This window comes from Neolamprologus multifasciatus, chromosome 3 (assembly GCF_963576455.1).
Source record: "Neolamprologus multifasciatus chromosome 3, fNeoMul1.2, whole genome shotgun sequence".
Lineage (NCBI taxonomy): Eukaryota > Metazoa > Chordata > Actinopteri > Cichliformes > Cichlidae > Neolamprologus > Neolamprologus multifasciatus.
This window is the reverse complement of record NC_140441.1, coordinates 25894226-25921634: the sequence shown is the minus strand read 5'-3', so window position 1 is coordinate 25921634 and position 27409 is coordinate 25894226. Positions and strand designations below refer to the sequence as shown.

The 27409-nt window shown below is 40.0% G+C and overlaps 2 protein-coding genes and 2 long non-coding RNA genes across 4 annotated transcripts in view; 1 reads left to right on the top strand and 3 right to left on the bottom strand.

Moving 5' to 3' along the window:
* LOC146522274 (basement membrane-specific heparan sulfate proteoglycan core protein-like) overlaps positions 1-27409 on the bottom strand; it is a 276185-nt gene that overhangs the window by 181777 nt on the left and 66999 nt on the right. The window lies entirely within an intron of this gene.
* LOC146522278 (uncharacterized) lies at positions 424-2536 on the top strand. The gene is made up of 2 exons (XR_014873044.1): positions 424-902; positions 1723-2536. It is a non-coding gene; the product is annotated as an uncharacterized LOC146522278 (long non-coding RNA).
* On the bottom strand, positions 2973-4682 carry LOC146522277 (uncharacterized). The gene is made up of 2 exons (XR_014873051.1): positions 4202-4682; positions 2973-3383 (listed from the first exon to the last, which is right to left on the bottom strand). It is a non-coding gene; the product is annotated as an uncharacterized LOC146522277 (long non-coding RNA).
* Positions 22071-27409, bottom strand: part of LOC146522276 (Fc receptor-like protein 5) — a 36413-nt gene continuing 31074 nt past the window's right edge. Inside the window, exons 7-17 of the mRNA XM_085153735.1 lie at positions 25628-25907; positions 25194-25471; positions 24746-25006; positions 24261-24509; positions 23993-24112; positions 23828-23843; positions 23657-23748; positions 23452-23514; positions 23294-23353; positions 22875-22937; positions 22071-22703 (exon numbers count right to left, since the gene is read on the bottom strand). Coding sequence (XP_085009861.1) covers positions 22579-22703; positions 22875-22937; positions 23294-23353; positions 23452-23514; positions 23657-23748; positions 23828-23843; positions 23993-24112; positions 24261-24509; positions 24746-25006; positions 25194-25471; positions 25628-25907 — 1607 coding nt within the window. The 3' untranslated portion in view covers positions 22071-22578. The remainder of the gene's footprint in view (positions 22704-22874; positions 22938-23293; positions 23354-23451; positions 23515-23656; positions 23749-23827; positions 23844-23992; positions 24113-24260; positions 24510-24745; positions 25007-25193; positions 25472-25627; positions 25908-27409) is intronic.

Below are 27409 nucleotides of genomic sequence, written 5' to 3'. Positions count from 1 at the left end.
GTAAATTCATTTTTGAATTCCAATTTAATAAACTGATTTTTAAAATGCTTTTTAAGTCTTCATTTCAAAAACCTTTTTCGAATTGCACTTTAATAAACTTCATTTCAAAAACCTTTTTCGAATTGCACTTTAATAAACTGCATTTCAAAAACCTTTTTCGAATTGCACTTTAATAAACTTCATTTCAAAAACCTTTTTCGAATTGCACTTTAATAAACTTCATTTCAAAAACCTTTTTTGAATTGCACTTTAATAAACTGCATTTCAAAAACCTTTTTCGAATTTCACTTTAATAAACTTCATTTCAAAAACCTTTTTCGAATTGCACTTTAATAAACTTCATTTCAAAAACCTTTTTCGAATTGCACTTTAATAAACTTCATTCCAAAAACCTTTTTCGAATTGCACTTTAATAAACTGCATTTCAAAAACCTTTTTCGAATTGCACTTTAATAAACTGCATTTCAAAAACCTTTTTCGAATTGCACTTTAATAAACTGCATTTCAAAAACCTTTTTCGAATTGCACTTTAATAAACTGCATTTCAAAATCCATTTCCCTTTCCTGTTCGCTCAGGGATTAACATGTGGATTAGCATTTGGATTAGCAGTTGGATTAACAACTTCATTTTAAAAAACCTGCTGCTATTCAAATTAGTCACACCGTGGGATGTAAGGAGCTCTCTGATTGGTTGGTCAGACACAGGCTGTCTGCCAGCCTGGATGTTTCTAGCTCATAGCTTCGCCCTGCTAAGAAGCCTGTGTGCTTGTACAAAGGCCGTTCGGCCTCGGGATTTACACTCGGCTCGACACGGATATGTGAAGAATGAAGGGACCCTGCAGCAAAGGGAGAGCCCAACCTCTGGCTGAGTGCCTGTTTACAAAGTCTGACCACCTGTGAAGGTAACGTGCTAACGTGGCTAACGGTAGCATCACCGCAAGTAGCCCCATTATTTTAAGGTCATTTTAGCTTATGAAAGTTTTACGTCGCAGCTGTACGAGCTAGCTACGTGTTTTGTAAGCTGCTGTGCTCTTCACAAATAAAGCTGGAAGCAGCTCAAACTATTAGAACCAGCACTGAGGCCTGTTACATTTATACAGTGTTAGAGCAACGGCTGCAGCCTACAGCCTTTAAACTAGCGATTAAAATACTGACAGTAAACTCGTCAGTCCAGATGTTACCACATTACTTTGTGATACTTGTGAGTTAAAACAACTGAAACAGGCTGATTAAAATAACAGCTTTCAGTTCTCTCATTCAGCATATAAAGACTGGAGATCACACTACTGATTTCAGTTCATTTAATATGTGAGTGCACAGATTCATTCTCAACTGGACATAAACGATGATCAAAGGTTGTATATATGATGAATTCATCAAATCCCAGCCTCTAACACAGTGCGCTGAATCTTAGCTTTGAATGTCCAGTATATTCTAATCAGTGCAATCTAAGCATTCACAGAACCTACAGTATCTACACCTGTGTGGCAAATGTGTGGTAAAGCTACAGATAATGAAATGTAATTATTAATACAATATACATCATGAGAAACGAAAGCTGAAATTGATTCAGTTTAGTACTTTTCTCTGTATTCTCTGTGATTATAAAGGCCTTAAATCCTGTGATATATACTGTAAATGATTTTCACAGAGGTCTTAAAGTACTTAAATCACTGCTGATAGTCTGGTTGTTTATATTTTCACATGTTTTTGTGTCTGTAGGGCTGTTTGATGACGATTTGGACTCCTCTGGGAGATGAGGACACACCCACACCTGTTCCATACTGCAGCCATTGATGGTGTTACGGCTCTGAGTCAGCTTTGGGCCATCAGACGCACACACTGGAAAACCAGCACCTGGACTTCATGCAGGAGAGACGGCCTCAGTGATTTACGTTCATAAGCAAGTTCAAACATTTCTGGCCTCTTATCACTTAGATTTCTTAATCTTAAAAGTGAATGCATTTAAAGCAGGAACTGCACACCTAGCAATCAGAAGTGTGGCAGCATGAGTACTGTAAAGTTTTGTAGGGTCCTTGTTAAAAATTCTACAAGCACCACACCACATTTGTCATATAAAGTTCCATTTTTTACAGTACAATGTTGAAATTATAAACTATATATTCTAGTTGTCCACTTGTCAGTAATTTTTGAGTAAATGGATGTCAGTGATAAATCAGTGGTGATTCACCTGCAAATGTTTTTAACAAACTTTGTTTTTTGTAGAATTCATCAGCAGCTGTGGAGAGATGCATTTGAATATCTTCTGGTTCGACTTCTCCTTACCTGGAAGCTGAGCATTGCTCATTTCTGACAAGGACACACACCTCAGCGCTTATCATGGGTGTTACATCCTCCGTGCAGCAATTCCAGAGAAAACAAGAGAGCAACGACCACTCATTAAGACCAGCCAGAAATCTGTCCCTTTCTGGCAGCTGTGGAAACTTCCAATAAGAAAGTTTGCATTCTTAGAACAATGCTGGATCATGTGTGATGTGTCATCATATGAGGATATTACATTTTGACCTAATTCTGCTCAATCTGTTTTGATCGTTGATCCAGTATTTCAGCTTTGTGTTGTGCTGCAAGTTTAAAACCCATTGTCCTCATGAGCACAGCATCTAACAACTCTCCTTGAAAAAGTCGGTTGACTTTAACTGGACACAATGGTTTCCAGTGGGAGATATTTTCATCACTCATCCGTGACACTGGAGAAGTCACCTGAGTGAGTGATAAAACAATTTTCCATGGAAAATCCAGAGGGACTAAACTTTGTTGTTTCTTTGGGCTCTATTTCAGCTCTAGCAGCATCTCTCAGAAGAAAACTGTTTTCCCAATAATCAGATGAAAAAATTGAACCAGGTGGTATTCTCTGGAGTTTAAGACCAAGACTGAACTCAAACAGTGAATTGACATTAGACTGGAATTCATAAGATGAATAGAAATACTGCTGAAGCTGAATGATTCATTCATATATGATTTTTTTTTTTCTCCAATTCACCAGGTCTGTATAGTTCAGTATGACTGTGGTACATGATACAAAACAATAAATACAGAAGAATAAAAACTTTGTGAATAACTTTACTCTTCTTAAAAATAACTAATAAAACAAGTAAAAGTACAAATGTGTACAAGTTAGAGACTTCCTCACTAAGATTTTAATTGTGTGTTAAAGAGAAATAGATTAGGAGGTAAAATAGACGATGCAGAGTCCATCATCACTGAGGCCGTCTCTCCTGCAAGTCCAGGTGCTGGTTTTCCAGTGTGTGCGTCTGATGGCCCAAAGCTGACTCAGAGCCGTAACACCATCAATGGCTGCAGTATGGAACAGGTGTGGGTGTGTCCTCATCTCCCAGAGGAGTCCAAATCGTCATCAAACAGCCCTACAGACACAAAAATGTGAAAGTATAAACAACCAGACTATCAGCAGTGATTTAAGTACTTTAAGACCTCTGTGAAAATCATTTACAGTATATATATATCACAGGATTTAAGGCCTTTATGATCACAGAGCATACAGAGAAAAGTACTAAACTGAATCAATTTCAGCTTTCGTTTCTCATGATGTATATTGTATTAATAATTACATTTCATTATCTGTAGCTTTACCACACATTTGCCACACAGGTGTAGATACTGTAGGTTCTGTGAATGCTTAGATTGCACTGATTAGAATATACTGGACATTCAAAGCTAAGATTCAGCGCACTGTGTTAGAGGCTGGGATTTGATGAATTCATCATATATACAACCTTTGATCATCGTTTATGTCCAGTTGAATGAATCTGCACTCACATATTAAATGAACTGAAATCAGTAGTGTGATCTCCAGTCTTTATATGCTGAATGAGAGAACTGAAAGCTGTTATTTTAATCAGCCTGTTTCAGTTGTTTTAACTCACAAGTATCACAAAGTAATGTGGTAACATCTGGACTGACGAGTTTACTGTCAGTATTTTAATCGCTAGTTTAAAGGCTGTAGGCTGCAGCCGTTGCTCTAACACTGTATAAATGTAACAGGCCTCAGTGCTGGTTCTAATAGTTTGAGCTGCTTCCAGCTTTATTTGTGAAGAGCACAGCAGCTTACAAAACACGTAGCTAGCTCGTACAGCCTCGACGTAAAACTTTCATAAGCTAAAATGACCTTAAAATAATGGGGCTACGTGCGGTGATGCTACCGTTAGCCACGTTTGCACGTTACCTTCACAGGTGGTCAGACTTTGTAAACAGGCACTCAGCCAGAGGTTGGGCTCTCCCTTTGCTGCAGGGTCCCTTCATTCTTCACATATCCGTGTCGAGCCGAGTGTAAATCCCGAGGCCGAACGGCCTTTGTACAAGCACACAGGCTTCTTAGCAGGGCGAAGCTATGAGCTAGAAACATCCAGGCTGGCAGACAGCCTGTGTCTGACCAACCAATCAGAGAGCTCCTTACATCCCACGGTGTGACTAATTTGAATAGCAGCAGGTTTTTTAAAATGAAGTTGTTAATCCAACTGCTAATCCAAATGCTAATCCACATGTTAATCCCTGAGCGAACAGGAAAGGGAAATGGATTTTGAAATGCAGTTTATTAAAGTGCAATTCGAAAAAGGTTTTTGAAATGAAGTTTATTAAAGTGCAATTCGAAAAAGGTTTTTGAAATGCAGTTTATTAAAGTGCAATTCAAAAAAGGTTTTTGAAATGAAGTTTATTAAAGTGCAATTCGAAAAAGGTTTTTGAAATGAAGTTTATTAAAGTGCAATTCGAAAAAGGTTTTTGAAATGCAGTTTATTAAAGTGCAATTCAAAAAAGGTTTTTGAAATGAAGTTTATTAAAGTGCAATTCGAAAAAGGTTTTTGAAATGAAGTTTATTAAAGTGCAATTCAAAAAAGGTTTTTGAAATGAAGTTTATTAAAGTGCAATTCGAAAAAGGTTTTTGAAATGAAGTTTATTAAAGTGCAATTCGAAAAAGGTTTTTGAAATGCAGTTTATTAAAGTGCAATTCAAAAAAGGTTTTTGAAATGAAGTTTATTAAAGTGCAATTCGAAAAAGGTTTTTGAAATGCAGTTTATTAAAGTGCAATTCAAAAAAGGTTTTTGAAATGAAGTTTATTAAAGTGCAATTCGAAAAAGATTTTTGAAATGAAGACTTAAAAAGCATTTTAAAAATCAGTTTATTAAATTGGAATTCAAAAATGAATTTACAAATGCAGATTTTATTCTACAATTCATTAATTAAGCACAGGATTTTTTATTTCGATGCGCGTGGCTGTTGTGGTCCTCCATATATTGGGGCCAGAGCTCAAGTTCAGGAAGAAATTGTAGATGTTTTGACACCAAACTCTTTGTTGTTGGGTCAGGCAGGACCCAGAGGCGACAACATGCATTTTGAGTTCCCTGCCTACCCATTCAGTCGTCTACGTGCAGTCCAGGTGGAAGTGGACAAGTTTTGGAGACGCTGGAGCCAGTTGGCCGGGCCGCACCTGTTTGTTCGGCAAAAATGCCATGCCCCAGCGAGAAATGTCTCTGTTGGGGACCTTGTCTGGGTGGCCCCTAAGTGTGTTCTGGGTGGCATATCAGAACACACTTAGGGGCCGTTTCAAGCTGGGCCGCGTGGAGGAGGCAGATCCAGATCACCGGGGTGTTGTTCGGGACGTCAAAGTAAGGATTTGTTGTAGTCGAAGGACAGGGAACCATGTCATTCCACCATTCTCCACAGGGATGTAAGGAGGTTGGTGGTGTTACTGCCAGTAGAGGAGCAAGAGGGATGTGGTTCATTCCCCTGAGTACCCAAGAAATACTTGCGGATTGGGGACTCTTTGGTGTGGGGACCAGGCCCAACCTGTTTAAAACATGGTTATAAGGGTTTTTCTTTTCTATATTAGTGTTTACTGCTCCTGGTTATTGTGGCCTACTTAGTCTGACACGTAGCCCAGGTGGGAGGTGTGTGTTTCTTTCCCATATTTCTAACATGTCGATTTATTTTGTTGTGATTTACTATCAGCCAGACCCATATTTGCTTTAAATGAAAAATTTATTTAAGACGGAGTGATTTATGTAAGCCTGGGATGGTACGTGTTAACAGCCGCTCATAGATCCTACCTTCTTTTCATTGATATTGCTGTTATGACTGATGAAGCCGAGCTGGTGAGTTCCTGTGTTGACTAAATAACATGTTAAAGCTATAAATATGACTATTACTAAACTGTACTGTCATTAATAGTGTTGCTTTGTTAATGTTGTATGGTTGTTTTATTTTGTGTCTTTCAGTTGATTAACTGGCTTCTGTAAAGGCACGGTTACTGTACTGGTGTTAGCTTATGCTTGTGCAATAAAGCTTATAAAAGGCAGCAATCAGATGTCCAAGCCTGAGTACGACACAGTTTCATCAGTTAAAATACAAAATATGGTGGAGGTAGTTAGCTTAGTAAAAACCGTACAGGCATTTTAAGGAAGAAGTTAGGATGAGTCTGATTTGCTTTCATAAAATGACTTCAGGGTTAAAAAGCAAATCAATGAGTTTAATAGAAATAAAATCAAAAACCTTTGTTTTAAACCCAGTCATATCTGTGTGTTTCGTTGTATTTTTACTCAGTTGTATATAGCATTTGTATTCTATTTTTTTCTTATTGTATATTTTATTCTATTTTATTCTACTGTATAAAGTATTTTATTTATTCTAGTCTGTACAGTTGTGTACTGTATTTATTCTTATTGTATTCTAATTTTTGCTTCATAACTTTTGATCTGTCCACTTCCTGCTGTGACAAAACAAATTTCCCACGTGTGGGACTAATAAAGGTTATCTTATCTTATCTTATCTTCCATTTAATTTTAACATACGGCAGTATTTGATGAGATGATCGGTCAGAATTACTTTTATTTTTTTTTAAAGAAGTTGTAGAGTTGTTATTTGTTGGGGGAGTCTGAAGAATATACTTCTTATCCTGTTTATTTATGTCATCATTGTCCTCAGGTGATGGAGAAGCAGGTCAGCATTGGCGTCTCTATACCAGCTGAAAGTTCATGACACAAAGTGGTGACAAACTGTCTACAATGAGGCTACTATCAGCTGCAGCTCTTTGTCTGACTAACAATGTAACATGCTTTGTAGACCATTGAATTCATCCTGTGCTGAACCATTATGACATTTGTCAAATGGAGATCACACAACAAACATGACTTACTTGATCCTGACAATGTGAAGGCTTCACTCCACTCTGTTGAAGAATATGAGTCATCTCTGCGTCGCCTCTTACACATGTAGTCTCCACTGCTGGACTCAGAAACTCTGAATGTCACATCATTATAGTGTGTCCACAGTGTGGGTGTCCTGGGTCCTCTCCATTCATACTCCCACTCAGTGGTTTCACCTCCTTCCTGCACCTCACATGTCAGAGTGATCGTCTCACCTCTGAATATCTGAGGCCAGTTGGGTTGTTGTTTTACAACAACTTTATTGGAAACTGTTTACACATATTAACAGTTGAGATACAAATAGAAACATGAAATCAACACAGAAAACTTAACATTGTATGTTTGATAATCATGAGTGAATGTATATTTCAAACTAAGTGACTGAACTCACAGGTTATCTCAATGGTGACATCATCACTTCTATCAGTGTAGTAAACTGGGTTTCCTCTTGTTCCTCTGCAGCGGTAGATTCCTCCTTCAGATACTCTGATATCTCTGTTTTGTTGATCTCTGATTTTAACTTCAGAGGTTCTTTGGGTTCGTCTGAACCACTCATATTTCCATCCATCAGAGCTCTGCACAGAGCAGGTCAGTGTCACACTGCCCCCTACTGGTATGATTGTTGTTCCTGCTGTCAGTGTGGCCCTGGGTCTATATGCTGTTATGAAAAAGGAGGAAAATTATATAAATATGCAGATGATTCATTAGAAATGCATAGAAACAATCAATCATACGTAAACAGATCTGAAGATTTTCAGTCAGTGACTCTGGGTAAATGGATATGCTCTACTTATATTATTGTATTCAGCCACTTAGAGCCTGTTTGTCTGAGGTATCAAACTGTGGCATTGTTTAGACACACCAGTGAAGGATGAACCAAACACTGAAGACTGGGGAATGTGATACATTAGACTCAACATAAAATATTTGTTTTCCGTCCGCCTGAGTGCTTCCTGAAAGGAAAACTTTGTAATGAGAAAGATTACTGTGGTAATGTGTCTGTAATGAACTGAGGCCATTTTCTGCTCTTTGGTTCGGCTTCTATGACCTGCATCCACATGTAAGACGTGCATTAGAAGGCTTTTATTTATATTTCACAGAGAATCCATCCTCTGTTATTTGGTTTTGTCATTATTTTTTATACCCAAGTCATACATATGTATCTAGTTATTTTGTGTATTTATTTATTTTATATTTGAAAGATTTCATTTTCTTTGTGACCTTCCCACACGTCACTTCCTGTAGTTTTGAAGGAGGCCCTGCTGGGGAGAGATGAGATTATGCTAATGATCCTGGTTACAGAGAGGTTAAGCACAGTAAAAGTGCTAAAATGGTTCAAATCTTGGTTGATGTATTCAAAGACACTGCTTCTTTTAAAGCTGTGCATGTAGAAGCCCAATCACATAAAGTTGCTGAACTGAATTTATTTTTATTTAAACATTGTTGGAGAATAAACTCAGCAGGCAAAGCAACAGCTGACTCATCTCCTCGTTGACACAACACAGTTTGAAGCAACAGTGTGAGGCCAGACTGGCTACACACAGTGAAATGAAATGGCTTCTTTCTTTGGCTTTGCTCCCCCAAATTTCACAAACTGTGTCCTGGTGGTTTTAATGTGACCTCACTGAAAGACAAACAGACTGAAGAACTGCTGTGATTGTGCTTTCTGCTCTCAGTGTGGCTCTGACTGGCACCAAACACAAGTTTATAATCTCACACAGGCGATCTGTCTTAGTTCAAAACTACACAACAGAGGCACCTGATTTGTTATTTATTCATTAAAACTGTCATCTCTTTACATTCCCTTTTAAATGAATCATTGTAGAGTCACAGTGGACTCAGCTGTGGGTCTGTTTGCACAGTGAGTTTCTTGGAGGGTCTGAATTGTTTCTTGATGTTGAGTTTAAAACACAAAACAGGAAACTTCAGTTTGAATCGTAAACCAATTTACATGAAACTGTCAGTCTGAAGGCATCACTCCATCCTGTTAAGAGATAGTCACTGCTACCCCGACATTTGTAGTCTCCACTGTGGGACACTGAAACTCTGCTGATCCTGTATTCACTGAATGTTGGAGGGCTGTTTGTGTTGGGTGCTGTCCATTCATATTTCCACACCTTTCCTTCACCTCCCTGAATCTCACATCTGAGAGTGATTGTCTCACCAGTGAATATCTGAGACCAGCTGTGCTGCAGTTTCACAACGATCCTGTTGAAAACATTTTATAATCCCTGTGGCTGAAACTCCTCCTGCTGGCTGATCTAAGAAAAGGCTGATTAACCAGAGTAAGAAGTTTGCAGCTTGAAATCCTAACAGAATAAAATCAGATGCAGAAATCTGGAATGATTGTTTTATGTTCACCTTTCTGTTCAGATCAATAATTTTAAAACAGCTGTTTTAAACAGTTTGAAAGTCATTTCAAACATTTATCCTCTGATTCATATATATATATATATATATATATATATATATATATATATATATATATATATAAAAGGTTGGAGTGGTTTCCAGTAAAAAGGCAAAGTGAGCAAACACTGCATCATCAAAAACATCATTCACTGTTACTTCCATCTACATATAAAATAATATTGAGCTATTTAATTGAATGTTTGGGTCAATTATTAACACTTTTTTAATTTGCGTGTGTATTTAGTATCAGAATTTAACACCAAAGGGCCGTAGTCCGTGACAAACATGACAAATCTGTCACGGCTGGCGGGGTGAGCCGTGTGGAGGAAAAGGAGGACCCAAAATGCAGACAGCGACTGGTGATTCGAGTGAGGTTTATTTAGAAGTGGTGGAGTGGCAAAAACACCGAACAAAAACAAGCTCCAGCGAACCAAGGGAATCGCCCAAAACAAAAACACACATGCTGGAGTCCAAGAACAAAACACAGTTCAGGAGGCCGGCCCGGAGGCTGACAACTCAGAAGTCCAGGACAATACATCTTCTGAGGCCGGCTACGTTGGCGACACAGATCCAAAAGCCGACCGCGCGGAAGGCAGCGGCGGCGAAGTGGAAACAGTTCAGGGGGCCGACCGTGCACACGGCAGCGGCGGCGAAGTGGAAACAGTTCAGGGGGCCGACCGTGCACACGGCAGCGGTGGCGACGGGGAAACAGTTCAGGCGGCCGACCGTGCGGACGGCAATGGCGGCGTTTGGGAGGTCGTCCATATCGACGATGACGCCCAACAAGCGGCCTGGCAGATGACCGCCGATGTCGAGGCGGCAGTTTGGGACCTGAAGGTGGCGTGGCCCCCGCAGCACCAGGCGAGGCGGATGCAGAGGCTGGACCAGGCGACGGCGTGGGTGAAGCCAGAGCTGGACCAGGCGACGGCGTGGGTGAAGCCGGAGCTGGACCAGGCGACGGTGTGGGTGAAGCTGGCGAGGGTGAAGACACGGAGGCTGCAGCTGGCAAGGATGAAGCCGCTGCTGCTGCCGGCGGTGTGGATGAAGCTGCTGTTGCTGCCGGCAGCGTGGATGAAGATGCTGTTGCTGCCGGCGGCGTGGATGGAGCGGCAGCCGGCGAGGATGATGAGGCTGCAGCTGGCGGCTGGACGGGCTCCTCGGGCCCTCCAGCTGACGAGGCAGGAAGCCGGCTGGGTTCTCCTGAACCTCCAGCTGACGAGTCTTGGGGCTGGACGGGCTCCTCGGGCCCTCCAGCTGACGAGGCAGGCGGCTGGACGGGCTCCTCGGGCCCTCCAGCTGACGAGTCTTGGGGCTGGACGGGCTCCTCGGGCCCTCCAGCTGACGAGGCAGGCGGCTGGACGGGCTCCTCGGGCCCTCCAGCTGACGAGGCAGGCGGCTGGATGGGCTCCTCGGGCCCTCCAGCTGACGAGGCAGAAGACTGGACGGGCTCCTCAGGCCCTCCAGCTGACGAGGCAGGAAGCTGGCTGGGTTCTCCTGAACCTCCAGCTGACGAGTCTTGGGGCTGGACGGGATCCTCGGGCCCTCCAGCGGACGAGACAGGAGGCCGGACGGGCTCCTCGGGCCCTCCAGCGGACGAGACAGGAGGCTGGACGGGCTCCTCGGGCCCTCCAGCGAGAACAGTCTCAGGACCCTGGCAGGCACAGAACAGAACCAGCAGGCGCGGAGACCTCTTGCGGGCGCAGAACAGAACCAGCAGGCGCGGGGACCTCTGGCGGGCGCAGAACAGAACCAGCAGGCGCGGGGACCTCTGGCGGGCACAGATCAGAACCAGCAGGCGCACGGGCCTCTGGCAGGAACAGATCAGAAACAGCAGGCACGGTGGCCTCTGGCAAACACAAAGCTGACTGCAGCTGCACCGAGCATTGACTCAGCTCAGGCAGCGACAGCCGGGTGCAGTCCTCAGCTGGCTTCTTTACCTCCAGGGGTCCAGAGTCTGCTGGGGACTGAAACCCGGCCTCTGGGGAGGCCCTGGAGTGCGTCTCAGTCTCAGAACTGGCCAGCTCTTGAGGAACGTTTTCATAGTCATTAGGTTTGTCTCTCTGCTTGGAATAAGAAGTTGTTGAACTGTCCTTTATGGGTTGAACTGTTATGGCTTGCTGTACCAGAGGAGTTGGTGAAGATGATGGCTGAATAGGTGGCTGAGCTGATGGTATGGCTGATGAGTCTTCTACCAACTGAGCTATTGACTGGGCTATGGATTGTGAGGCTGAATGTGATGGAGGCGACGACTGAGTGGCTAACTGAGCTAGTGGCTGCTGGGCAGCTAACTAGTGATGGGTCGTTCGCGAACGAAATGGCTCTTAGAGCCGGCTCTTTGAAGTGAACGACACGAGCCGGCTCCTTATTGGGAGCCGTGAGGTTTTTTTTTTTTTTTTTCTTTCTCTCACCCTCTCTCTCGCCCTTTTTTCCGCTAAACTCCGCATGCGCGGCCTGTACTTTGCGCTGGGCAGAGGGGGGAGGGGCGTTAGTTACACTCGCAGTAGCACAGGAACAGAGCCAGAGAGAAAGAGAGCGAGGGACAACAACGTCACATTAGAAAGGTATAGTAATCATCCGCTATTTTCAGTTGCAGATGATAAAGGATTCAGAAATCATGCAGGCCCATATGACAGAGAATGTGCATCTTCTTTTTGTTTTAATATTTTAATTTATATTTAATTGTGTTGTGGTTTGCAGTTTTTTGTGTTGTTTCACGTTAAATTTGTTTAAAAGGAAAAAGCTGAAAATTTAAATAGTTAAAAGTTTAAAATGTAAATAGTTGTTTTTTGTATTATATGATTTATTTATTACATTTTATGTGGAGTGAATAAATAAAGTATATTTATGGTGGACCTTAGAGACAAAGCACGTACAAACTCCAAAACACGTACAAACTCCTAAGCATGTACAAACTCCAAAACGTGTAAAAACTCCAAAACATGTAAAAACTCAGAAGCACGTACAAACTCCAAAACACGTAAAAACTCAGAAGCACGTACAAACTCCAAAACACGTAAAAACTCAGAAGCATGTACAAACTCCAAAACACGTACAAACTCAGAATCACGTACAAAAGACAACAGAAGTGCTCCAGGTTTCTAGGGCGCAGTGTTGAGCTTTTGTTACCTAGTGGCTACACAAGCCAGGAAGTATCAACAACCGGATTTGGTGTGTGGTAGTAACAGGTAAATGAACTTTAAATTATTTGAATAAATATGAGTGCTTGTCTATAAATACACAAACAATACAGACATGCTTTCAATTGTGTAATTTAAGTGATCTGGGTAGCTCTGTTTTGGAAGTTCAGTAAAAGCTAGAAATGTGTTTTGGAGTTTGTATATGCTTTAGAGTTTGTACGTGCTTTGTCTCTAGGGGCCATATATAAACATATATAAATAAAACCACTTTTTTTTACATTAGTAATTCCTTTTCTGCATAATTTTATATTATTGTTAATGATTAAATAATTAAAGCAACAAAACAACCTGAAGAGCCGGTTCGGAGCCGAAAGAGCCGGCTCTTTTTAGTGAGCCGAGCCGAAAGAGTCGGATCTCTAAAACGAGCCGGAAATCCCATCACTACAAGCCACAGATTAACCAACCTCGAAACGGAGTCAATCAATTCATCCCGAAACTCCTGGGAAGGTGCGGATGCTGCTGGGTCCATGTTTGGTCGGCTCGTACTGTCACTAGTGATGGGTCGTTCGCGAACGGAATGGCTCTTAGAGCTGGCTCTTTGAAGTGAACGACGCGAGCCGGCTCCTTATTGGGAGCCGTGAGGTTTTTTTTGGTTTTTTTCTCTCTCACCCTCTCTCTCGCCCTTTTTTCCGCTAAACTCCGCACGCGCGACCTGTACTTTGCGCTGGGCAGAGGGGGGAGGGGCGTTAGTTACACTCGCAGTAGCACAGGAACAGAGCCAGAGAGAAAGAGAACGAGGGACAACAACGTCACATTAGAAAGGTATAGTAATCATCCGCTATTTTCAGTTGCAGATGATAAAGGATTCAGAAATCATACAGGCCCATATGACAGAGAATGTGCATCTTCTTTTTGTTTTAATATTTTAATTTATATTTAATTGTGTTGTGGTTTGCAGTGTTTTGTGTTGTTTCACGTTAAATTTGTTTAAAAGGAAAAAGCTGAAAATTTAAATAGTTAAAAGTTTAAAATGTAAATAGTTGTTTTTTGTATTATATGATTTATTTATTACTTTTTATGTGGAGTGAATAAATAAAGTATATTTATGGTGGACCTTAGAGACAAAGCACGTACAAACTCCAAAACACGTACAAACTCCAAAGCATGTACAAACTCCAAAACGCGTAAAAACTCCAAAACACGTAAAAACTCAGAAGCACGTACAAACTCCAAAACACGTAAAAACTCAGAAGCACGTACAAACTCCAAAACACGTACAAAAGACAACAGAAGTGCTCCAGGTTTCTTGGGCCCAGTGTTGAGCTTTTGTTACCTAGTGGCTACACAAGCCAGGAAGTATCAACAACCAGATTTGGTGTGTGGTAGTAACAGGTAAATGAACTTTTTTTTTTTAATTATTTGAATAAATATGAGTGCTTGTCTATAAATACACAAACAATACACACATGTTTTCAATTGTGTAATTTAAGTGATCTGGGTAGCTCTGTTTTGGAAGTTCAGTAAACGCTAGAAATGTGTTTTGGAGTTTGTACGTGCTTTTTGGAGTTTGTATATGCTTTAGAGTTTGTACGTGCTTTGTCTCTAGGGGCCATATATAAACATATATAAATAAAACCACTTTTTTTACATTAGTAATTCCTTTTCTGCATAATTTTATATTATTGTTAATGATTAAATAATTAAAGCAACCTGAAGAGCTGGTTCGGAGCCGAAAGAGCCGGCTCTTTTTAGTGAGTCGAGCCGAAAGAGTCGGATCTCTAAAAAGAGCCGGAAATCCCATCACTAACTGTCACGGCTGGCGGGGTGAGCCGTGTGGTGTGGAGGAAAAGGAGGACCCAAAATGCAGACAGCGACTGGTGATTCGAGTGAGGTTTATTTACAAGTGGTGGAGTGGCAAAAACAGGCAGTGAGGGGAGAGAATTTACAGAACAAAACTAAAACTGGGATAGCTAAATAACAAACTGGAGATCATACGAACGGGGTGAGAGGCAGAGGGACGAGGAACAGGACACCATGAAACACAGACGAGCCGACAGCGAACACAGACCGACACCCACTATATATACACACACACGGTAATCGGGTAATGGCAGACAGGCGGGGACACAGCTGGAACTAATGGACATAACGAGACACAACCCTACAAAGTAAAACAGGAAACACACAGACTGTTTTACATAACACGGGGACATGAACAAAGCACCGAGGACAGACACAGGTAGGGCTGAATATACACCAAACTTCAGGAAACACAAAACGCTGGATCAAAATGACCCAGGACCATGACAAAATCTCTGTTTGTATTTTTATTCAGGAACCATTATATCATTAAAAATTCAGCTGAGTGGGTGAGCAGTATGGCCAGGTTCAAGTCCCAGCTGCACCCCTACATTGTCTCTATCCAATAAAAGATAAAAGGCCTAAAAAATCCTCTTTAAAAAATTAGGAGACATGGCTCACACATTTGTTCACACACATGTAATTATTGCTTCATAGGTCATGATGATGTTGATGACTGTAGCCGTGCTTCTAGGTCACATGTCTACAGAGCCACAAACAACCAGTACAGAGGTCTGATCGCCCAGTCAGTGACTGGACAGAAAATGTGCTGCTCACATCTGCAGCTCATACCTCAGCATAGCAAACCATTTTGTTTCAGTCATTAAATATTAAACTATTATTATTGTTATAATTGTCTCATTGTTTGTCTCTCACAGAAAAAGATGTTTGATGGTCCCAGAACATGAAGTTCTTTACACCCTCGCTGTGTTTCACCCCCTTCACTGATCCTCAGTCAGTCCCCACTAACAGACCAGAGGAGTTAGATAAATACAAAATCCACTAAGAAGACAAAAACAGCAATAAAATTATTGATAAAATAATAAATGTAATAAAATTTAATAAAAAATGTATAATCCAAAAATGAATCCAAAAAATCCCACTATAGGAAACAACATACATGCCAACAGCAAAACTCAGTGAGATAATCTGCACGACACACACTGTTGATATTTTCAGATCAGATAAACATGAAAAGAAAATCCACATGTATGAAGCCACAGCTCTTCAGTAAATATACAGTTTGTATCGTGGGTGTGTGCTTGAGTGCTCACACACTTAACATGGTTATATTAACATTTTAACCAATAAATCAATGAAATGTTTGGTTTATGATACAAAATATAACACAGACGACGTCATTTAGAGCAACACAGGAGAAGCTAAATACTAGTTAAGATCAACACGTATGATATAAATGGAAGAAAAAACAGTTTCTCACCTTCAGTGTTTCCATGTATGACTGTACTGAGCACTAAAATAAGGAATGAAACATCATCAGACATTATACAACTGACAAAATCACAATAAATATATAAACTGAGGGTTTTTAAATCTTCACGTGGTACAGTTATCATCAAATTTATGTGTTTCTTTTAGCTGTGAAACAGGCTGGAACATGAAAAAAAATCTAGTCTGCTGTGTTGAAGTTGTCAGGTAAACAGGTTAAAGCAGTGATACACTGTAATTGTCACCAGTGAGAAACATTTTCCTTCATCACTGCCATTCAAACAGTAAAGGTGTGTATTGTACTCACAGAATAACCCCAGCAAACAGAGCAAAGAGTGCCCCATCCTCACGTCCAGCCCTGCACGCTGATCTGCATCTAATCTCAAAGTGTTCGACTTTGCATTGATAATAAATGCAGAACAAAGAGAAGCTGCACTTAATGTAGATAAGACCAGAGTTTATATTCAGCTCCTCCTTCTATCACCTCTCTGTGCTTCCTTCCTTTTACACCAACCTCAAACAGCTCCTGTAGCTTTGACCACAGCAGTCGTGTGACGTGTTCACATTTCCTGTCCACTGCAAACATTTAAGTTTCTTTCCTGTTTTGCGTTCCTACTTTTCTCTATGATATACAAAGGTGCTCTGTTGCTTAGTTACTGACACACTTTGCAGGTCATAGTTTTATCTTTTTTGTCGTGTCCTGCCTCCACGCTTCAGTATCACAACTACAGACTCACTGAACTGTCTGACTGAATGTGAACAAATTTATCTTTGTCTCCTCTGACAGAAGAATATTCGACCAACATTCATCAAGTTTCTTTTCATCTTCTTTAACAAAGTTTGTTGCTTGGCCTTTTCTGCTCACGTTAAAGAACCTGATGTATGCAGACACACATGCAGTGCACAGATTAACCAGCGGGGATCAGCAATTCATGCAGAGCCCTCAGCTGAGACATCCAACATGGCTGACATCAGTCAACGAGCCTTCAACGATTTCTCAAAGATATTTTTACCAGTTTTCTAAAAGATTTTTGAACATTTTGAAAGGAAACTCAAAGTTTAATGTGTTAAAAAAAACCTTATGTTTTTATTTGAAGATAAACTGAGCAACAAATTGTACAAAAATGCCAGATGCAGCTAAAAAAGATTTTTTCCACCTCATGTGAAAAAATCTTTTTTTTCAGAAGGTTCAAAAACACACCAGCTTTTAAAAAGTTTTCATTTTATTTATGATTCAGGCTTTAGAGGGTTAATATCTGAGCTTCTAATAAACAAACAAACAGAGGTCTGATATCAGGACTGTAATAAAATAATTATTAGATTTTTGCCTTTTTTCATTGATGTTGCCACAGTCTGTCACAGCTCCACAGCTCTTCCTTCTCAGTGGGATGTGTTAGTCATCTTCCTCACCTGCTCCAGTCAGCTCAGGTTGGCACATTTGTTCTCCATCCTCAAATAGCTGCACATAAGAGGACCGACTGTTCATCCACTCACTGCCACACAGTTACAGCACACGGAGGAAACTAGCCTGACTGCAGAGAATCACCCTTGTAGTTTATCAACTTAATCCAGCCTTCTTCTGTCTCTGATCTTCTCCAGTGTTCAACCTGCAAACCTTCAGTTGTGCAAACACACACCTGCTGTGGAAAACACACCTGCCTGTTCACTCTCTACTCATCTGAGCTCTGTGTGATTGCATTTAGAGAAAGTTGGTCCTGTTTTAGCATCTTGTTTTAGATTTTAGATTCTTATGGTTTTCTTTTTCAGATAATAATAATAAATATTAACTATTAACAGTAAATTAGCAATTAAGGCAATTTACACACCGAGGTGTTATTTATAGTGTCATGGTCCTGAGTCTGAGGACTCGGTGTTTTGTGTTTCTTTATATTCTTCTATATTCTTGTTTATTCTGCTTTGTCTTTTGTTTAGGTTTGTTTGCTATGTGTTAGTGTGTTTGTTTCTGTGTTCCCTTTGTCTGTCCATGGTGTCACTGGTCGTGTCCAAATTCATGGGCTGCATCCTCCTAGGGACCCGGCCTTCGCGGTCTACGTGGGCCGGGTCCTCAGAAGGTAGGGTAGGCCGGAAGTAAACAGCTGTGAAATTGGACGGTCTAGCCTTCTGATTAGCGTCACCGCTGTCTCGGTGGAGTTTAATAAATTCAGCCGTCTGCTCCTTGCTATCTAAAATATAACAGGACACAAATTCTCGACCGTCTCATACTTCTGTTTAATCAGTTTTCTGTTTGACGTTTAGTCAGCTGTGTAGAAACCAAGGAGGAACCCACCCGGGGGATTAATAAAGTTTTATTTTATCTAATCTAATAACTTTAATCTCAGCCAAACCGATTTACTTACGAACAAATAAAACACTGAAAAAAGCCCAACAATAACATTTTTAGGTTGTCTAAGTGACTTATATATTACGTTTAACCCGAGCAGCGAAAGTCCACGGTGATCTGAAAATGATGTGCTGGGAGTTGTGCCGTTCTCGGCCGCATCAGTAACCCTCGAGCTCCCGGCTAGCTATCGAGCTGGTGGGTAGCAGACGTTTCCGAAAACGTCGAAGCACTTTTGCAAATATGCGATATCTTGATAAACCGAGCAGATATTTGATGTTTACACAGCTACTTTCTCGCCTGAAAATATGTTAAAAGTTTATTTTGTGACCCAGAAAAATTAGTATGAGTAATTTTAAAACTTAGTAGCGGCCGCCATTGTTGTAAACTGGAGTTTGGCTGGGTCGCGCTATGAATTCTGGGATATGGTAGGCCACGAACGACACACCCGACCCATCCTTCAAATTCGGGGAAAAGGAGGACGCATTTGTCGGCTGCATTTGGAGGAGTCTACGAATTTGGACAGCCTTCGGCGCATCGCTGTGACGTAATCGGTCTACAAATGCGGCCTCAGGAGGATGCAGCCCATGAATTTGGACACCCCTACTGTGTCTGCTCGTGAGTCTGCCTGGCAAGTTCAGTGTCCTGTCTGGTTCTCTGTTCCAGTTCTCCAGCACCACTGTTTGTAAGTTTATGTTCAGTTTTTGTGAGTCATAGTTTGAGGAGTTTTTCCAGCAATAAAGCTGCGTTTTCAGTTTAAGTCCTGTCTCCAAGAGTCCTGCATATTGGGTCCACCACTCCTGCCTGCCTGCCACACAGCCAACCATGACAATAGTAAAATGAAGGGTTTCCATGAAGATCGGTAAATATTTTCTCATGTTTTAAGGAGTGTGAAAACAACAAACCAGAAAGTCAAACTTTGAAAACTCTGAGCTCTGTATTCTGCCTGTTTAACGTCTCACAGTCTCCTCATCATCTGTCTGTGCTGTCAGCTATCAGGGCTAAAGCATGTGATCTGGAAGGCAGCTCATTCTTCATTTTAGTTCTGCAGGCTGATGGAAAAAATGAAGTCACTGTAATGTTTAAGTGCAGAGATGGTGCAGATAAGCCTGCAGCTATGAGATCACCAACAGTTACAGAAATATTCACACAGTATTTTCCACAGTGTGTGGAACAGAAAAGTTTTCTTAAAGTGCAAACACTGAACAAAAATATGATTTTTTTCAGTTATTAGCGTTGAGTAAGTTAACTTTGGTGCAAATAAGGGTTTGATTTACAGATTTATTACATTGTTTAATGAAGAATGATGAAGACGTTTACAAAATAATCTTTTTCTTTAGCGAGACATGATTTTATATAGATAAATAAATATTTGATGATCAGTACTGTTATTTCAGTACAGGCACATCATGTAAACATGTGTCATGCACACAGAGGTCAAAGTGAAATTCATACTGTGCTCTTTGTCTGAATTCCTTGTTAACTGTTTGCTGTGAACTGATAACATAAAACACAACATCTGCTACACTGAAGACTTGAGGCTGAAACCACAGGCTGCATTTCCTCTGTTCATGGTGAACCAACCAGAAAACATGAGGCCTGTCAGTGGATAAAAATAAGCCTGTGGCAGAATAGATGGTGACCACCAACAGTCTTTCACACACATGTAAGCTGCTCAGAAGAGTAAAGACGTTATTCTTTGCAGATTGATCTTGTGATACTGTTTGATATTGATTCTTGAATAAAACATAATGAATGCATTTCTCTGCAGATCTGAATTTATTTGAAATTTCTTTCAGTTTTTTAAAAGTTTTACATCCGTCAGAAATATACAACATTTTCCATTTGCAAAAACTTCAAGAGATTTATTCAAAAACACAAACACAGGTCAAAAATAACCTGCACTGGTGCTCAACAGCTTTAAATGTTATCAAATCTTTAACTGATGTTGTTGAGTTTGACTTTATGCTGTGTATTCAGACACATGATGGCAGTGCTGAGAAGTAAAACAGAAAGACTGTAACAACAGCACAATAATCACACACTCAGAGTAAATGCATAAAACAACAAGAACAAAAAACACTTTCAAGTGTGATTCAGTCATTCAATTTATTTCAAACACATAAACTGAATTATTGCTGATCAAATAAACAAAAATATACTAATATAATAATCAAAAACACAGGAGCACCGAGGCCTCAATCCTGTAGGATAATATTTTAACTGGTAATTTAAAGATTAATTTAATTTAAAGTATTAAAAAAGATAACTTAAAAAACATTCATGCTATAACTTGAATCTCTGCTAAAGGGCAGTACGATCACTTATATGGCGACACGATCTCCCCAGCACACTCTGTTCACACTCCAAAACTTTACAGGATCCCAAAAACACCACAGTCCACAGCCTCACATCAGAACAAAGGAGAGAAGAAGAAGAGCACCTGCTGCTACTTCCTTTTTCATACCCTCTGTTTGATCCCCTGGGTCCTAAAGCCATTACACTAATCACAGTAATAATAATGTGCAATAACACTAATAACATTTCAAACACTTTAATGAACTGAATTATTGCTGGTCAAATAAAATAAAAATACAATAATAACAGTAAGTTATGAAGAGCTGTAAGAAGCTCACTTCTTTTTCATTAGTGGCTGAGAACCAGTATAAAGTTTGTTGTCTTTCAGCCTCAGGCTGTGCAGAATTTCTCTCACACCACCATTTATTTACCCTGCAATAAAACCTCTAAACTTTGTGCTTCTGCATCTTAATTCACAGATTTCTCCAGCTCCCCTGTATCCACTTACTTTAACATTTACCATTTAATTAAATCAACAGGGAACACAGGACTGCATGACATTTTATTAGAAACTAAAATCACATAAAGTCAACCAATTAGTTACAAATGGTAACAGGACAAAATAAAAAGTCACCAGTGTAGCTGTAGTTGCTCTCCCACTTTATAGGACAAAGACATGATTGATAGTGAAGAGGGAAACCCATCTACAGCACAGCTGAGCTATTAGAGCACGGTGACCAACTGTCCTCTTTTTGGCACTTGTTGACTTGTAAAAGATTATATGACATTTTATTTTTCACCATTCATTAACTGCACAGAGATGTTATTGTTTAAATATGTTTTCTTCAAGTAAACAGTATTATAAAGGTTCTTCATGACTGGCACAAGTGTCCTCTTTTTTGGAAATCAAATTATGGTCATCCTGTATTAGAGGATATGATCAGCACTGTTTATCACCGTCATGCTGATTTTGCTGAAAAATGCCAACCAGGCTCAACCCAGCTGGTTAAGTTTACACCTGACTGACCTGTGCCTCCTCCTTACTGTGACTAAACAATCAGACTCTGTGGGGTCAGACAGATGTTTTGTTTCTGTCTTGTTTTTGACAGAACCGTCTGGATTTTTAGCTCTGATGTTTGTGTCGTATTAATGAATTATAATACTGCTACTTATCTGAGTCATGCTGACCATGATTGATGCAGAGCTTTAATTCTCTGTGATATTCTGTCTCCATGCAATCTTCCATATGAGATTTATCACATGTACAAGTTATCTTTTCATTTAACTATCAGCACATAGAGAGATGATCTGATTAGTTTGTGGATAATTTCATACAGGAAACAAAAATCAAACATAAACATAATATGTTCAAATGTAAAAAGATTTTTTTTCTACCTTCTAACTAAAAGATGCAAAAAATGATCAGAAACACAAAAATATACATGAAATACATTCAAATGTATTTACTGCCTATAATTCTTATTTATATAATGTAAACAAATACAGTTAAAGTATATGTTGGTGCCCATATCAGTATTTACACTGCAAACACTGACTGTAAATTGTGCTGTCAGATACTAAACATCACATATTTCTCACTGCTGTTGGAACATGTTAGATATATTCAAGGTTTATTACAATTTTTTTTATAAAAGTAACCGAAGATAAAGAGCATGAATATTGAATATGAATACACCTCCATTTGGTTTATACTAAAAAAGAGTAATATGTCTATATGATGATTTAATATTGTAACTGCACATAAAGCTGAGCATGTCTGATATTTGTGGAGCAGAGGAGCAAGAGTGGCTTCATAAAAAGCTTCTTCTTGGCTTTGCTGCTACAGCTCTCCTCACTGACCTGTAAGACAAGCACAGAAAGACAAAGTGATTTCCAACATGTAAAGATATTATGAGCTGAAGACATTTGATAATGTGAAGAATAAATCAGCCTGCATGGCAGCAGAATTACTAAGAGAGCTTCCTGGTGTGACTTCAGAATAAACTGCTGCATCAGCTGCAGGACTTGATTTTCCTGTGAATGAAGAGAAGATCATTGAAAACAATAATATCATTAACCACAAGGATACTGGATGTCTCCACTAATGTAAAGATAAAAGAGTAGATTTTAAATAGCTGACAAAGTGTGAATACATAAATATAACCTGAACAATATTCAGTGGAGATGATGGCAGACTTTGCTCACCTTTGTTTTTCTTGGCTTTTTCTTTTTTGGGCTGTTTGACCTCAGCATACATCAGACTGTCCTCTAAAAGAGACGTCAGAGCTCAGGACACATTTGTTCAGCACAGATATGATGACAAGAACATTACTACAGAGTAAAAACATGAGAGAAACTATTTAGTTTGGGGACATATAGATGGACAATACCATACTGTACAATAACAATATCCTTCTGTATATGAAGCAGACAAACTTACACTAAACTCTGAACGGCCCTCGATGTGTATAAGATTCAACTCTGGTGATGTGTAGTGGTCGTATGTAGTAGCTAAGCTTGGTCAGTGAATAACTAAACTCCATGTTGACCTATAATTACCTGCAATATAATGATGTGATGACACGTTCAAGTACAAACACTGAATGAGACTGTTGTGACTGTACCTGCAGCTCCCGTCTTCACCTCAGAGTAAACAGCACTCTGCTCTGGTTTATGATGCTTCTCTGTGAAGATGATCAGATTAATGAAAATAATTAAAACATTTTAAATATTGTAAAAACTTTCCAGGCTGTTTTCTACACTGAGTGTTTTGTGTACTCACTCTTCTTTCCAAAGTTTCGAAGTTTAATAAGAGAGTATGTGACGTCTCGGGGCTCATCTGCACCTGAAATGTAAAAATGTTTCTAATTACATCTAATTTTATTTCATGTTTTGCATTTTTTGCAAGTCAAATCCAGGTCGGGCAATGGAGACTGAATGAAAAGTCAATATTAATAATGATAATAAAGATCGGTTTAAGTGCTGACCAGGATGAACAGAGTCGTACACATGAGTTTCATTCTGGTTGACTCCATGATTTGTGGAGGAGCCCGGACTGTGACTCTCAGACTGGATCGACCTAAAACATGAAATAAACACAATAAACTCAAAAGTAACTGATGTTTGTTTAATATAATAATAAAAAGTATTTTACCAACCTGGTGAAGCAGGAACCTGTGAAAGAGACTAATGTTATTACACATGTTTGTCATGTAAATTTTTATTTCGTGTCATGAGATCAGAATACATGTATATGTGTGAATAATTAAAGTGTATGTGGTAAATAAACTCTCTAATACAGCATGAAAAGAAGAGGCTCTTACACTTGGACTGTCTGCAGCGATACAACAAGAGCAGGAGAATAATAATGAGAGAGACTCCACAAACCAGTCCAACAATCAACCACACAGGAGATGAAGAGCTGTCAGCTCCTGACACAGTAACTGTGACAACAAACAATAATTATTAATAAATTATAATTTTATAAATAAATACTTTTATAAAATAGAGCCAAGTGACTTTAAGACTTAATTCAGACAATTTCAGTCATTAAACGAATTTACAAAAATGCAATGTTTTGATCCTGCTCACCTTTAACTGACATCCAGCTCTGTGCTGACTCTCTTCCTGAGTACTGACACTTGTAGAAACCTTCATCAGACTTTGACACTGCAGAGATCTTCAGCTCCCCTCGGGTATCATTTTGAATAAGTTTGTCATTGTGATAGAAAAACACATTGGAAAGTATTTTTTGTGTTCTCAAACTGCAGCTCAGACTAACAGAAGCTCCCTCAGTCACAGGATGAACAGGACTCACCAGGATAGGACCATTACCATCATCTGTGAAACAATCACACACAATTGTTTCAGTCACATCAGCTGGTGCACACTTTGAGAAAAAGCTAACAAACAATAATAAGAACAGATTGTACAAATGTTTTTCATCATGAAGATCTGATCTTGTGTATTTAAATTCTACTGTATAATTACTGTAATGCCACATAAAATTAATGGGAGAAATACAGATGTGATTTCTAAATCATCCAAATCCAAGAAGTAAATGTATAATAACATACTCTGTACAGTGATGTTGACTGCACTGCTGAACTCTCCTGATCCAGACTCACACCAGTACACTGCAGTATCTGACTCTGATGTGTTGATGTTACATGTGGATCCAGTCATTCTCCTACAGTCAGAGTACAGTCGGCCGTCCTCAGAGAACTTCCTCACTCTCCACTCAGTGAAGTTTCCCTCACAGGTCAGTGAGACAGAGTCAGAGGTGAAGTGTTGGACTCTGTCAGGACTCACTGTGAGAGACGCTGCTGAATGAACATCTGGAAACAACATGCAGTGAAGAGACAAAGCTCACAGATGTTAGGATTCAAAATATCACAGTGAAAATATACGTTTGGCTTTTGTGTGGTTCACAGGTGTCCTGATAGTCATGCAGCCAGATTTACAGACTTTCAAATCATCAACATGAAGATTAAAAATAACTGAGACAAAATTCCTCAAACTGACCTGCAGACCAGACAAACTTTGGTCGACTGTGATCAGTGTGATACTCTGGGTCTCCTCTTCCAGCTCTGCACACATATCCTGCTGTGTGTGTCTGTCCATGAATGATGTAGGAGCCCTGTGCAGTCCCACTGCCATCAGGTAGCAGCTCATAACTGGAGGATTTCTCTGATAGATCAGGAACAGCTTTATACCAGTAGAAGCTCCATCCTGCAGACGGATGTTCAACCTCACAGTTCAGAGTTACTGAGGCTCCAGGACTCAGCCATGATGGACTGAGTCTTCATGAGTTCATCATAAATATTTGACTCACAAATATTTATGATGAACTTTAAGAGTGAGACTATCTAAACATGTCAAATATCTCAACATGTACTAATAAAAACCCGTTTTTACAAACTGTTTCTATTTCCAGGTTAAATGAACTATGACTCTACTTACTGTCAGAAACTGTCAGTGTGACTGAATCACTCCACTCTGTTGTTTTATGCTGTGAACTTTTCATTCTGCCCTTACAGCGATAGTTTCCACTGTTGGATGATGAAGCAGATCTAATCCTGTATTCATTTTGATTTGGAGCTTTTATCATGCTGTTTGTTTCCCACTCATAATCCCACTCAGTGTCTCCTCCATGGATCTCACATCTGACAGTGATCGTCTCTCCTCTGTATATCACAGACCAGTTTGGATACAGAGTCACAACAGGCCTGTTTGACACTGTTACTGTTCAAGAAAGTACAATAAAAACACATGAATGTCAAAAATGTTAATGACTTTTGTTCTTCATCTTCCTCCTTAATCAGGAATTTATCTGTCTTCATGTTAAACTGACCAGTTTTCCAGATCCTGACTGACTGGCTGTCCTCTGTGTAGTAAACTGGGTTTCCTCTTCCTCCTCTGCACCTGTAGAGTCCTTCCTGTGAGACACTGATTTGTCCATTTGAGTGGAAAACTGCATCTTGTGTGGTCAGGGCTTCAGAGGATTTCTCATCTCTGTACCAGTAGTATTTCCATCCAGATGATGATGATGGGTTCACAGAGCAGGTCAGGGTCACACTGCCCCCTACTGGAACAGCTGTGTTATGAGCTCTCAGTTTGGCCTTTGGTTTATCTGCAGTTCAGTTTAGACAAAGAACAAAAGTCAATGACTGAATCGTGTACATATGGATGTTCACTGTTCATAGACACAAACTACATCTTTCTACCTCCTGTGTGCAGCACAACAACATTCATTATTTAGCATTTATTGTTATTTACACTTAGCTAGATCAATGCAATCGTGTTGTGTTTATTATGTTGCTCTATTATTTTTTTGCTTGTTTTCTCTTTTTTTCTTTTTTTCTCTCAACAGGTGATCTGGGAGATTTCTCACTGTCTCTCTTCCCCTCTGCTTTTGTTTTCCTTCATCTTTCTTTCTCCCCCAGCCATGTCTGTACCATCTGTAACAACTGAAAATAAAATAAAATAATAACAACAAAGGTCGATCAAATGGACTGTGGTGGATTTTTGTATGATATGTATAACTATGTAACTATATACTCTATGTATCTATGTGCACTGAACATATATATTTTAACTTTCATTTAGAGTCTTGAGCACAAGACATTTTGCTTCACCATGGTTTATTAGGGTGGTACAGTAACAGGGTAGTTAATGCTGCTGAGAGTTCTCCTGCACACACACTCAACATCTTTCATGTAGCACAACCAAAACAGTAACATTGTAAAAGAGATCCTGAACACATCACAATAAAATATCATATGATATAATCACACACACACACACACACACACACACACACACACACACACACACACACACACACACACACTTTGAACCCACACTGAAGAGTTTTTTATATATGAGAAAGCCTAACCTATGTAGTTATAAGATTATATGTTATAAGATTGTGCCACTTGCTGTATAAGATTTAATAATTACGATTAATGTGTGATGTTTGACCGTGTCATGACCTATTGTGATAAGCCAGAGTCAGAGTCCTGACTGGCCTTTGGCCAAGACCTTGGCCAATACCTGACCCCTGCAGCTGTGTTTGGGCGCATGGGAAAGTTACCCAGCAGCAGGGGGCGGGGATACTGGTCCCTATATTAGGGGACCAGAGGACACCCCCAGCACTTTTTTCCTCCTGCTGCTGCTTCCTGTCCGTCTCTGTGTTGCTCTGCTGTCTGTGCTTAAGGCTGTACACCCCGGGGTTTTGC